The 13,085-nt window shown below is 40.2% G+C and overlaps 1 protein-coding gene across 1 annotated transcript in view; it reads left to right on the forward strand.

The window, feature by feature from the left end:
• The window catches only part of CCDC69 (coiled-coil domain containing 69), a 40,410-nt gene that overhangs the window by 13,113 nt on the left and 14,212 nt on the right, over positions 1 to 13,085 (forward strand). The window contains exons 2-3 of the mRNA XM_058170734.1: positions 5,478 to 5,544; positions 12,648 to 12,823. Of these exons, the coding sequence (XP_058026717.1) occupies positions 5,478 to 5,544; positions 12,648 to 12,823 (243 nt within the window). The remainder of the gene's footprint in view (positions 1 to 5,477; positions 5,545 to 12,647; positions 12,824 to 13,085) is intronic.

Raw genomic sequence — 13,085 nt, forward strand, 5'->3', positions numbered from 1 at the left:
CTCTGTCGAGTGTAATCTCATGGGCAAATTCAGATGTTTTGATTGGACCTACAGCTCCATCTTTTTCTAGTCTGTTAAATATTGTTGCGACACTTAGGTAATTTCCTTTCATGCATTCCACCCATCTTTAAGTTGGCAGAAAAGCACATAAAGCATGAACATTTGTCCTGGCCCCATGGTTGAATTTGATTGTGCTTTAGCCAGCCATAAATCTAAAAGGTAGTACCATGATTGCAGAAGATTAAATAGAAGACTGTGTTATGTGAAGCATAAAAGATACACAATTGGCCTAGTAAAGTTATTTGATGTCTATCCTGTATACAGGTAGTCCTCGACTTATGACCACAATTGAGCCCAACATTCCTATTGTCATGAGAGGTTTGTTAAGTGAGTTTTGCTTTGTTTTACGACCTTTCTTGCCACCATTGTTAAGTGAATCACTGCAGTTGTTAAGTAAGTAACAGTTGTTAGGTGAATCTGGCCTCCCTACTGACTTGGCTTGTCAGAGGGTTGCTAAAGTTGATTTATTACCTGACCTTAGGATACAGCAACTGTCATAAATATGAGCCAGTCGCCAAGCATCTGAATTTTGATCACATGATCATGGGGATGCTGCAAAGGTTGTAACTGAAAAACGATCATAAGTCACATTTTTCAGTGTTGTTGTAACTTTGAACGGTCACTAAATGAACTGTTGTAAGTTGAGGACTGCCTGTACTGAAATATTGTCATTGCATTACCTACTGGAAGTTAGATGCTACTTTTTGATATCAACAGACACAATATACCCTGTTTCTCCCAAAATAAGACATCCCCTGATAATAAGCCCAATTGGGCTTTTGAGCGCATGGCAATAAGACCAAGCGCTTATTTCAGGGTTCAAAAAAATATAAGACAGGGTCTTATTTTCAGGAAAACACGGTAGCAAATATAATGCAGGTAGTCCTTGACTTACAACCATTTGTTTTTGTGACCACTCAAACTTACAACGGCACTAAAAAAAAGTGATTTATAATAGTTTTTCACACTTACGACCACTACAGCATCCCCATGGTCAAATGATCAAAATTCGGACACTTGGCAACTGGCATGTATTTATGATGGTTGCTGGGTCATGTGATCATTTTTTTGTGACCTTCTGACAAGCAACATCAATGGGAAAGTAGATTCACTTAACAATCGTGTTACTAAAACGTAATACCTGATGTGATTCACTTAACAGCTGTGGCAAGAAAGGTCATAAAATGGGGCAAAAACATCTCTTAGCAATGGAAATTTTGGGTTCAATTGTTGTCCTGAGTCAAGGACTATCTGTAAAATAAATCTCTGTCTCAATTTGCCTTGTATCCCCCTGGTGGCACAGTGGTCCACAAAGAAAAAAACCTGGTAGAGAAAGAGACCTTAGGAACGATCATTCTAAACCAGTGGTGAAATCTAATTTTTTTACTACTGGTTCTGTGGCTTGGTGGGCATGGCAGGGGAAGGATACTGCAAAATCCCCATCCCCCCCCACTACTGGGGGAAGGATATTGCAAAATCTCCATTCCCACACCACTCTGGGGGCAGCCAGAGGTGGTATTTGCTGGTTCATCAAACTACTCAAAATTTCCGCTACCGGTTCTCCAGAATCTGTCAGAAACTGCTGGATTTCATCCCTGCTCTAAACGTAACACAATTTTTTTATGTACAGAATAAACAGTACCCAGACAGTCTGTGCCCCCCTCCTATTATGTTTCAAATTAAGCCTTTCCTAATTGGGAACTTCTTGAAACTGTTTTGTTCAAACGTTTCTCCTTTCGTGGGCAACAATGGTGGTACTTTGAATGAGCCACGGTGGCGCAGTGGTTAGAATGCAGTATTGCAGGGTAGTTCGAATCTCACCAGGCTCAAGATTGACTCAGCCTTCCATCCTTCCGAGGTGGGTAAAACGAGGACCCAGATTGTTGGGGGCAATATACTGACTCTGTAAACCGCTTAAAGAGAGCTGTAAAAACACTGTGAAGTGGGATATAAGTCTAAGTGCTTTTTTGCTATTGCTACTTTGAGCTGGTTGCAAAATGGATGCCGCGCCAAGCCTTAATACCATAATCAAGATCTGAAGTCCTTATATAAATCCTTATTTAAAACCAGGCTGAGATGGAAACTCTGACAGTAGCAAAGCTTAAGGAGGTGATAAAAACAGTGGATGCTCTAACAAAGCATTCCTGAACTGATGATATCACTGCTTGAACTGCAGCCTCTGCTGGATGTGGGTGAGTGCCAGATATTTGGAGGAATTATTAGGACTGAGATTCTCCCTAATAACCAGTGATAATTTATTGTCTTCTGAAGGACAGTGCACTCACTCTGCACCCTGATTTTAACCTCTAGAGCTGGCTATAAAAAGCAGCAAATTATTGTTGAATTACCAGCTCGACCTGGTTGCCCAGCTTTGTGCTGCTCAGGAGAATTATGGGCCTATGTAGTGTAAAGTTTGGGTTAAGGGGAGGCGTCTGGCACAACTCTTGGAAAGTGTGCGTTGCACCCCGGTTCAGTGGAGTGTAATGCCAAACTCTCGTGCCTTGTTTGTCAGTTTCTTAAGCCTCCTTCATGTTTTCCAGCTGCTCCTTCCCAGACACTCTTTAAGGGAGTTTGGGGCCCCAATTTTCTCAGCTCAGCTAAGGTAAAGGATAGCGCCAGCTGCAAGGACAGAAAGCAGAATGCAAAATAAAGAGAGGAGGGAAGCTGAATATATTTCATACTCCACTAAAGGGAATACGAGGGCGGGTGTTACAATCCATGTTTGTGTGTTTTCAGATGTGCAAAGATATTTTTTTTTAACTCTCTAGGCTTCACAATGTGACCCCAGAGTAGGAAAGACAATGATCCAAATTCATTCTAGCTCATTTAATCACATCTGCTATTCAGAATGTTTCTGTGTCTATTCCAACTCTGCAATTAAATCGGTAGACTATTATTTCTCAACCTTTTAAGAGGTTGGACTTCAGCTCCCAGAATTCCCCAGCCAGTAGAGTAGCTGAAGTTGAAAAAACACGGTAGTAAACCGTTTGTTAATAAACAGATAATCTTTGTCAAGTCCTTCTTGTAAGTTGTGACAATTGTCAAATGTGTATGACCCTTTGTGCAGCATCATTAAATGAATGCCATGGTCATAAAGCAGCCAATGCGCTTGTTAAGCAAATGTTGCAGTAGTTGAATAAACCAATAGTATGCTATAGGCGTGGTTTTGCTGAAAACTGGAAATAAATGCCAGCTTTCAGCGAAACCATTGTACAATATGGTCACATGGCCACGGAATGCTCAAACGGTTGCTGAGTTTGGTCACATGATCCTGAGAGGGCCCAGCCGTTGATATTTTGAATCCATATTGCAAGTAACCCTCACATAGGTCCATTATAAGTTTGAATGGTTGCTAAGTGACCAGTCGTAAGTTGAGGACTACCTGTATCCTATTTAGTGTGCTGAGCTCATAACTTCACTGTTTACTGTGCAGGCTGGTTTGGAACTGAAATTATTTGCTTTTTCCTTCTAATTTTTTTCCACAGGAATTTCTCAGAAATGTAGAAAAGGTTTGTTTGATTGCAATTAAAAGGGTCTGGGTTTGATTCTTACATGATTTATTGACACTGATCATTTTTCTTCCTTCCTTCCTTCCTTCCTTCCTTCCTTCCTTCCTTCCTTCCTTCCTTCCTCCCCCCCCCCTATTTTTGTACAGTACTATTGCAATGTTTGTTTATTCGTTTATTCAATTTGTATGGCCACCCATCTCATTAAATGACTCTGGGCAGCAAACAATCTTCAAATAAATTAACAATTCCAACCACAAATACAAAAATTAAAAAACATAGCAGCTGAGGAAGATATCACAATCAACAGTCACTAGCACAGCCAAGACACAGCACCCTTCACCCACTCTGGGGCCACAGGCCCAGATCCAGAACCAGATCAGGGCATCCCAATATCCAAAAAAGGGCCGTAATAGCTCAGGCTGTAAGGAGCCTGTTATTAGAACACAGTAGCCTGCAATTACTGCAGGTTCGAGCCCGGCCCAAGGTTGACTCAGCCTTCCATCCTTTATAAGGTAGGTAAAATGAGGACCCAGATTGTTGGGGGGGCAATAAGTTGACTTTGCAAAAATATACAAATAGAATGAGACTATTGCCTTATACACTGTAAGCCGCCCTGAGTCTTCGGAGAAGGGCGGGATATAAATGTAAAAAAAAAAAAAAAAGACGAAAGGTTTGCCATGGTAGGCCATGAAAACTGACTATATGACTTCAGATCAGTCATTCCAAGGAGAATGCCAGATACTGAATGTGGAATCTTTGACATGCTGTTTACCAGTGAATTGGAAGTCTTTAAGTTTGATATTAAGAAACAGGTGATTGATGCCTTCATCTTTAAAAAAGACTTAGCAAGTTAAGCCCAATTTATTTCACCTACAGTATGATAAATATATCATACTGATATATGAACTTTGCTTGGGATCTATCTGTAGGGGAACTCCAGGGATATGCTGTTTTTTTTGTGGGGAAAGTCTGGAATTTCCTGCCAGGAAATAGGTTCTCTCTCATTAACAATAGAATGTTTTATAAATAAACAGAATAAATTCTGCCTAGATTTCATGACCTTTGCCTCAAAAGTGGTTATTTTTCCAAAATGATGGGCTTGGTATATACCAATAATGTCTTTACATGTGGCGGACAAACCTTAACCTTTAGCAACAGTCTAGTGGACCATTCCCTTCTGCAACTAACACACACAGAGGTGGGCTGCTACAGGTTCGCCCGTGTTTGAGAGAACCCGTAGCTAAAGTTATGGCCGGTTTGGAGAACCTCCAAATCCCACCCTTGGCTGGCCCTGCCCAACCCCTCCCAGGAGAGTCTCCACTTGGCCCATTTTGGATGTGAGATAAGTGCAGGACCCACACGGACGCTCGGGGAGGGGGAAAAATGGGCTTCCTGGAAGTTCCAGAAGTCCGAAACAGGCCTCTGGAGTGCCTCCAGAGCTTGGGGAAGGCAATTTTCACTCTCCCAGAGGCTCAAGGAAAGCCTCCAGAGCCTGGAAAGGCAAAAATGTGCCCCCCCCCATGGTGCAGGAGGCCGTCTAGACCACGCCCACCATGGCCATGCCTACCCAGCAACTGGGCAGGGAACCTGTTGCTGAAATTTTTGAAGCCCACCCCTGCATTATATCCTCTGGCAGCAATGATACCAAGCACAGAGGATATAATTGATTTCACAAGATGGTAAATAAGGACAGTTCTTCAATGAAACAGGAACTGATGGTCAATCTGAGGAATTATGAATTATGCCACCATTGAATACTTTGCTGTTAGAAGGATTCAGCGAATATCCCATGCTGCCAAGCATCAGAATTTCACCAAAACGATCTGATTCTGTCCTGTCTTTGTCTTTGTGACCCTACTCTCCTCCTCCATACAGTAAATTATTCTTCTCTTTGTGTCTTTTATACAGAAAGAAAAAAAAGCTCAGTATAACAGCGGACAAGCTTCCTGTGAATTGATAGCACTGAAGGCTGAAGGTACAGATAGTTATTAATTATTTTGATGCTCTTCCATTTGAAAAATCACTGAAGGATGCCTTTGTTTCTGTAGAACTAGTGGCTACACATAGAAAGTTCTTATTATTTTTGGAGATGAATTTGGGTGGAGTAATATGAGAACCTGCTATTGATGGGTATAATTGTTGAGCAGAGAACTTACGTTCCTTCTCCTCCTAACTCATTCAGTTTGATGAAAGAAACATTTTTCTCAAAAGGAGAAGAGGATTTTGGTAAAATTGTCATGGAGAATACAAGTGTCATATAGTTGTATTTATTCAATTGTGATGTAGCTAAAGATGCATATATCGTCTAGTCTTGTCTCCAATCATCTGGTGTTTCCATGGCTTCCCACACTTCACTTAAATCCTAAGCAAAAATATCAAAAGGGAAATTTTTGTGGGCTTTTTCAATCGTGATAGCAATAGCACTTAGACTTATATACTGCTTCATAATGCTTTTAAAGCCCTCTCTAAGCAGTTTACAGAGTCAGCATATTGCCCCCAACAATCTGGGTGCTCATTTTACCCACTTCAGAAGGATGGAAGGCTGAGTCAACCTTGAGCCCAACAGGATCGAACTCCTGACAGTGAGCAGTGACTTAGCCTGCAGTACTGCTTTCTAACCACTACACCACCATGGTTTTTATGATGCTGTTTTAGTGCTAATAGGAGTTCTGCCTTCTAGTAATTATTGGAAGAAATTCGGAGAAATTGTCCACCCACCTTCTCTGCCAGAAATTGAATCGAAAATTTTAAAATGTAATTTGTGCCTGATAGGTTGACGAGCCACTGTGCAGCTGAGAGGTTGGAAGAAAAAATGCCACTGTGGTCCTATAAATTGTTACTGGTTACATCTTTGAGTTCCTGATATACACTATATATGTATATATTGTACAGTATATGATCAAGCATAGCTATTTCTGCAAAGTATGGAATAAGCTGGGCTTTTATAAACCAGCTTATTATGATCCCCAAATATCCAAATATTACTCCCTCAAATATCCTCCTTCCATGCTAAAAAGTAGAAGATTGGAGATGGCCTTGAGCTTATATCTCTGCTTTCCCCCATACTCTCTCCCACGAAAACATTGGATCCTCAACTCAGCATGGAGGAGTTGGCGAATAAAAGTGGTGACAAGCGACTACCAACTCTTCCTTTCTAAACATGTTTCTCTTGAATGGACCCTCTCCACAGATAGGGGATTGTGAGTTGTAGAACTGAAGCTATTATGCATAAATATTTACTGAGATACCAAGGATTCTCATATCCTTGGCATCAGGAGGCTGGCAGCTCTCTTGCACTGTATATCAAGAAATACAGGGATACTGTTTTACTTCAGAAGGGATTTAGGAAATGCTAGAGAACCTGTGACCTGTTGGGTCATATGTCCAACTCCTTATCCAAACAGAGAAACAGAATGACCTGGGGGTGGGGGCAAAAAAACCAGTGGGAGTGAGTGCGACTTCTGATTTCCTGCCAGCTTCCCTATTGAGTTTCCTTCTGGGAATCTGGCAGCAAGCATGAGAAATCCCACTCCCTTTCCTTTCCCTGCCCATGGATAAGTGGCTGCTGTAGGATGGGGGAGGAAGCAAGGGATTCTAAGACTGGCTGGAAAAATGTCATGGAACTTTGAAAATGAAGATCACCATGAAGCAGCCACAACTTTCCCACATATCATTCCCTCAGGAGTCGTGGGTCCTGGATTTTGGATGCATTCTGTAAGTTAGCCCATTTGATGTACGTGGGTCAAAAATTGTTGCTCTATGATGCATCATTTCCCCCAGGCCATTACGAGAGATTTAATGATATACAGTCAGAATAATGACTGGTTGATGGACATAAAGCATTCATTTCTAATTTGATAAGAGATTTTATCTCTTATCATAAATTTTGTTTGAACACATTTTGAATGAAATAAATTTTGTTTGAACCACGTTTGCTCCACATAATGTAGATAGCCCTTTGCTCTGTACCCTTGTACCCTCACCCATTATCTCAAGATAATCAGGGCCTCTGGTGGCTCAACAGACTAATGCAGTCTGTTATTAACAGCAGCTGCTTGCAATTACTGCAGGTTCAAGTCCCACCAGGCCCAAGGTTGACTCAGCCTTCCATCCTTTATAAGGTAGGTAAAATGAGGACCCAGATTGTTGGGGGCAATAAGTTGACTTTGTATATAATATACAAATGGATGAAGACTATTGCTTGACATAGTGTAAGCCGCCCTGAGTCTTCGGAGAAGGGCGGGATATAAATGCAAATTTAAAAAAAAAGATGCCTCCTATTCACAAAGCCATTGGTGGTTCTTGACATAGCATCTGGAAATTGCAATCATAATAAAACATCTCCCTCTGTGTCAGTAGCCTGTAACAGTAAATAAAGGTAATTTGGGAGCCTTTGGTTGTTTGCTACATGTGGACAATGTGGTGTCCAGCCTCATAAATATATATTTGAGTAGAACCAAGTAATGGCATTAAGTAATACATCAAGACTTGGCAATCAACTTCTTCTTGATGTTCCTGAGTAGTCATGCGCTCTTATCTCTGCAAACAAGTAGTTACTTTTTAAAATGTAGGTTTTTCAGACCTAGTGACATATTAACCTTAAAGTTCCTAGCTCTTCAACTCTTCAAGTTGCTGAGAAAACCTTAGATAACTGTTTATTCTTTATTCAGTGCATCAAGCTGTGCATGAAGTGGCTTTGACTGTTTCCTTTTCTTATATTCTCCTTTCCCACTTTGCTCTGCTGTTGCTTTCATTGCGCTTATAATTCACAGGTTCAAAGAAATCCAATTCTACCTTAAATTCTGAACAAATATCTGGCATGGAATTGCCTGTCTTACACCGAGTGCTGTGTTAAATGTTTTGCATATAAACAGCCCTGCAAACTAGATATCCCAGGTTTGCATAAGGCATTCGCAGAAGCTAAGAGATAGCTTGTATATTTTTGTGAACTTGATGGTGACCTAAGAAAGGCTTTGTCCTAATATGGACACAGAAATGTGGATCTGGAGCTTGCAGATGGATTCCATCTATAGTAAGCTGAGTGTACATCTGACCTATTGCGATCCAGAAAATGATGCATGTGCTTTGGGCACTTGGTCCAGAAAAGGTTAGCCATCACTGGCATATATTAACCCTCTTCTTACAGAGTGGGACATATAGCCTAATACAGTCTCTTCTGTAGCATGCTCTATACAGCGTAGCCGTAAAGTACCAACAATGACTAGAGTACTTGTCTGAAGGTAACAAAGAATTAGTAACAACAGCAGGGTATCCTTAAAAATACAGGTAGTCCTCAACTTACAAAGGTTCACTTAGTGACCGTTCAAAGTTACAACAGCACTGAAAAAAGTGATTTATGACCATTTTTCACACTTATGACCATTGCAGCATCCCCATGGTTATGTGATTTACAGCTTGACAACTGACTCATATTTAGGATGGTTACAGTGTTCCAGGGTCATGTGACCATCTTTTGCGACCTTCTTACATGCAAAATTAATGGGGAAAACCAGATCCATTTAACAACCATGTTATTAATTTGACAACTGCAGTGGTTCACTTAACAAATGTGGCAAGAAAAGTAATAAAATGGGGCAAAACTCATTTAAAAAATTATCACTTAGCAACATAAATTTTGGGCTCAGTTGTGGTTCTAAATTGGGGACTATCTGTAGTCTCGTGTGTATTGTAAATTTGATTTTGGAATTTTTTTTTTATTTGCATTTATATCCTGCCCTTCTCCGAAGACTCAGGGCGGCTTACACTATGTTAAGCAATAGTCTTCATCCATTTGTATATTATATACAAAGTCAACTTATTGCCCCCAACAATCTGGGTCCTCATTTTACCTACCTTATAAAGGATGGAAGGCTGAGTCAACCTTGGGCCTAGTGGGGCTTGAACCTGTAGTAATTGCAAGCAGCTGCTGTTAATAACAGACTGTCTTACTGGTCTGAGCCACAGAGGCCCAGAATAAACTCTGTTTGAGGAAACGATTTCATGTGAGGTCATACGGGTAAGATATTGATCCAGGATTGTGTGTATTAGACCATGATAGTAACCAGTTCTGATTTCTAGTCATAGATAGGTTTAATTATTGACTTTAATTAGATCACTTAAATTAAGGTTTAAAATTCTCAATGTTCAGAAGCTTTGGCAGATGAGCTGGCTGAAAATTCCCTAGATAATTCCAACCCAATGAGCGAAATAAGCAAATTTTGGGAGAGGTGAGCTTTCAACATGGATTAAAAAATTGGAAGGGATTCAAAGAAATGCTCAGAAAACCATTGCAGAACAATTAAATAATGTTAGATTCTGGAGTGAGTTTTATGCCTTCCCTGCCTTATTAGCTCCATGTACTAATCCCTGAGTGTTCTATCAAGTGTGTTGTACTGAGAGGCTATTCCGGGGTGAAATCTAGGAGGTCCTGACAGGTTCTGGAGAACCGGTAGTGGAAATTTTGAGCAGTTCGGAGAACTGGTAGCAGAAATTTTGAGTAGTTGGGAGAACCGGCAAATACCACCTCTGGCTGGCCCCAGAGTGGGGTGGGAATGGAGATTTGGCAATATCCTTCCCCCAGGAGTGAGTAGGGAATGGGGATTTTGCAGTATCCTTTCCCTGCCACGCCCACCAAGCCACACAACGCCCACCAAGCCATGCCCACAGAACCGGTAGTAAAAAAAATTGGATTTCACCACTGGGCTATTCTAATCACTTCGTTGAGATTTGTTTGTTTGTTTGTTTTTGCTCCAAAGGCTTTTGCTCCAAAGTTATTATTGTAAAAACCTAACAGAGTTCTTACAGCTACCTTGGAGAGGAAGTGAGGGCAGGAGTTGAGGAAAACACTGAGTTCCGTTACTCAATGTTACACTTCTACACGCAGGGAACATTAGTCTGCATGCAACCACACTGTCATTTTTTAAAAAAACAAGCCAAGCCTTTAAGCATTCAGGATCACAAATCTACTAGGGAGGAGCTGTTTTCCCCACCCCTCCAGAGCAGATTTTTGTGGGTACATAAATAAAAGAGTGTTTGGATAGAAGAAAACAGATTCTTCTGCATTCTGCTGACAAATGTGTTCCCATCAGCCGAAGCTTGTAATAGAATTATACTGAATATGTCTTTCTAACTCTTAGCTATGGTCTATATATCGACACATTTTTGTTGCTCTCATGGAATATGAATGTTTATAATTGCAATATAAACAGGTATTTTTCACTAGTTCACAGTATCATAAATGACAGTGCATGTGACTTAACACATTCTTGAATAAAGCTCGACTGTTTGGAACCCATACCACATTTCTGACATCAATACAATTGAACGTGTCCAGAAATATTTTACAAGAAGAGTTCTCCACTCATCTGAATACAACAAAATACCTTATGCCAGACTTGAAATCCTGGGTTTAGAAAATTTAGAACTACGCCGCCTTCGACATGACCTGAATCATCTATCACAATGTCCTTCCTGTCGAAGACTACTTCAGCTTCAATTGCAACAATACAAGAGCAAACAATAGATTCAAACTTAATGTCAACCGCTTCAAACTTGATTGCAGAAAATATGACTTCTGTAACAGAGTTGTTAACGCTTGGAACTCATTACCTGACTCTCTGGTCTCTTCCCAAAATCCCAAAAGCTTCAACCAAAAACTATCTACTATTGACCTCACTCCATTCCTAAGCGGTCTGTAAGGGGCGTGCATAAGAGCACAAACGTACCTACTGTTCCTGTCCTATTGTTTTCCTTCGTTATATTCAATTAATATAGTTATTATATACTCATACTCATATATATGCTTATATATTGTATAATTATTTTATGCTTATGCTTATATATAATGTGTGACAAAATAAATAAATAAAATAAATAAATAAACATTATACCAATCTTTTGCTCTAAATAAACAAATCTCTATGGCTTTCCCAACAAAGGAGCAATACCAAATTCCAGTTGTTTAAATGAACAGCATTTAGTGCTTATTATAGTTCGTCAGGTTCCTTCATACAGTGGTGAATAGTAAAAAGACTGCAGCAAACAGAGTTTGTTTTCATTTATAAATCTTAAATCTGGAATTTTAAAGAATCTCCTTTCCAGGTTTTAGGTCAGAAGTGGTACTCAGGACAAAATTCTACATTATGTTCAAGGGCATTAGTTGGTTTGATCAAAGACCTATTGATACCCGCAGCTCATTCTTTGCATGTTCCCTCTGGATTTAGGGAGTTTTAATTCCTGACAAGATGCATGGGAATCCAGATTTATGTAACTCTCTTCCTATATTCTGTACTGCATATAACATTCATAAGCCCTCATTAACCGCATGACAGACCAATATTCCTATCTGTCACTGATTGCAAATGGTATGAGAGAGTAGCTTGTTTAAGGTCCTCCAGCAAATCATGCATGCACATTTGTTACTTCCAGTTTATATCTGATGCTGTTTGCAGGCTCTTCTAGAGGGACCCTAAACATTGTGTGTGATTGAACGAGCAGTCTTGCTAGCCATGTCAGATATCCCGGAAGATTCTTCAGAAATTCTGTACAGGAAGTCCTTGACATATAACAGTGTGTTTAGTGACCATTCACAGGCACTGAAAAGAATGACTTACGATGGGTTTTCACACTTATGACTGTAGTGACATCTCCATGGTCACATGACCAAAATTCAGACTGACAACTGACTCATATTTATGACAGTGGTAGTGTCTCATGGTCATGTGATCACCTTTTGTGACTTTCTGACAAGCAAAGTCAAATTCATTTATAAACTGTTTTACCAGCTGAATAACTGCAGCAACAACAATTGTGGCAAGAAAGATTTCAAAATGGGGCAAAACTTACTTAATAAATGTCTTACGTAGCAACATAAATTTGGGGCTCAATTGTGAATTGTAAATCAAGAACTATCTGTATTTATAGAGCATGTAGCATCTGTTCCCAGAAACCCTTTTAGATAATAAATTGGGCTTTGATCACAACGTTGGAGAAAAATAATAGCATAACCATCAAGATGGGGAAAGGGAAAAGAAAGCCACTTATATCTAATTCTTCTTTTCTCCCATTCCCTTGAACAAGCCAACAGGGATTATTTGCACAATGAAGCAGAAAAAAGGAAGGCTGTGCTGCTGGAGAAGCAGATGGAGGAGACCACAAGGCTCAAACAACAACAACAACAACAACAACAGGAAGAGGAAGATTGTCTGAAGGAAGTTCACCATGCTGAGACTCATAGCCAGGATATTCAACTCCAGGTTAGACCTGCCCATTCAATATGCATATAATTAGGTGCTCACGTATATTTCCTTTCTGTTTGGCATTTTTTTTCTTCCTTTTTCTGCAGAAATCAGATTCAGATAAGCCCCTAATATACTCCTTGGGGACGGCATAAAAACTCAGGATTTATATGGCTCGTCTTTTTGTGTCACCTGAGTAGAGTACTTTGGTACTCGTCGATGAACAACCTCGTTATATTTCAGTTGGTTTAAACTCACTGTTTTTAAAGACCACGTATCT

This window comes from Ahaetulla prasina, chromosome 2, assembly GCF_028640845.1.
Source record: "Ahaetulla prasina isolate Xishuangbanna chromosome 2, ASM2864084v1, whole genome shotgun sequence".
NCBI lineage: Eukaryota > Metazoa > Chordata > Lepidosauria > Squamata > Colubridae > Ahaetulla > Ahaetulla prasina.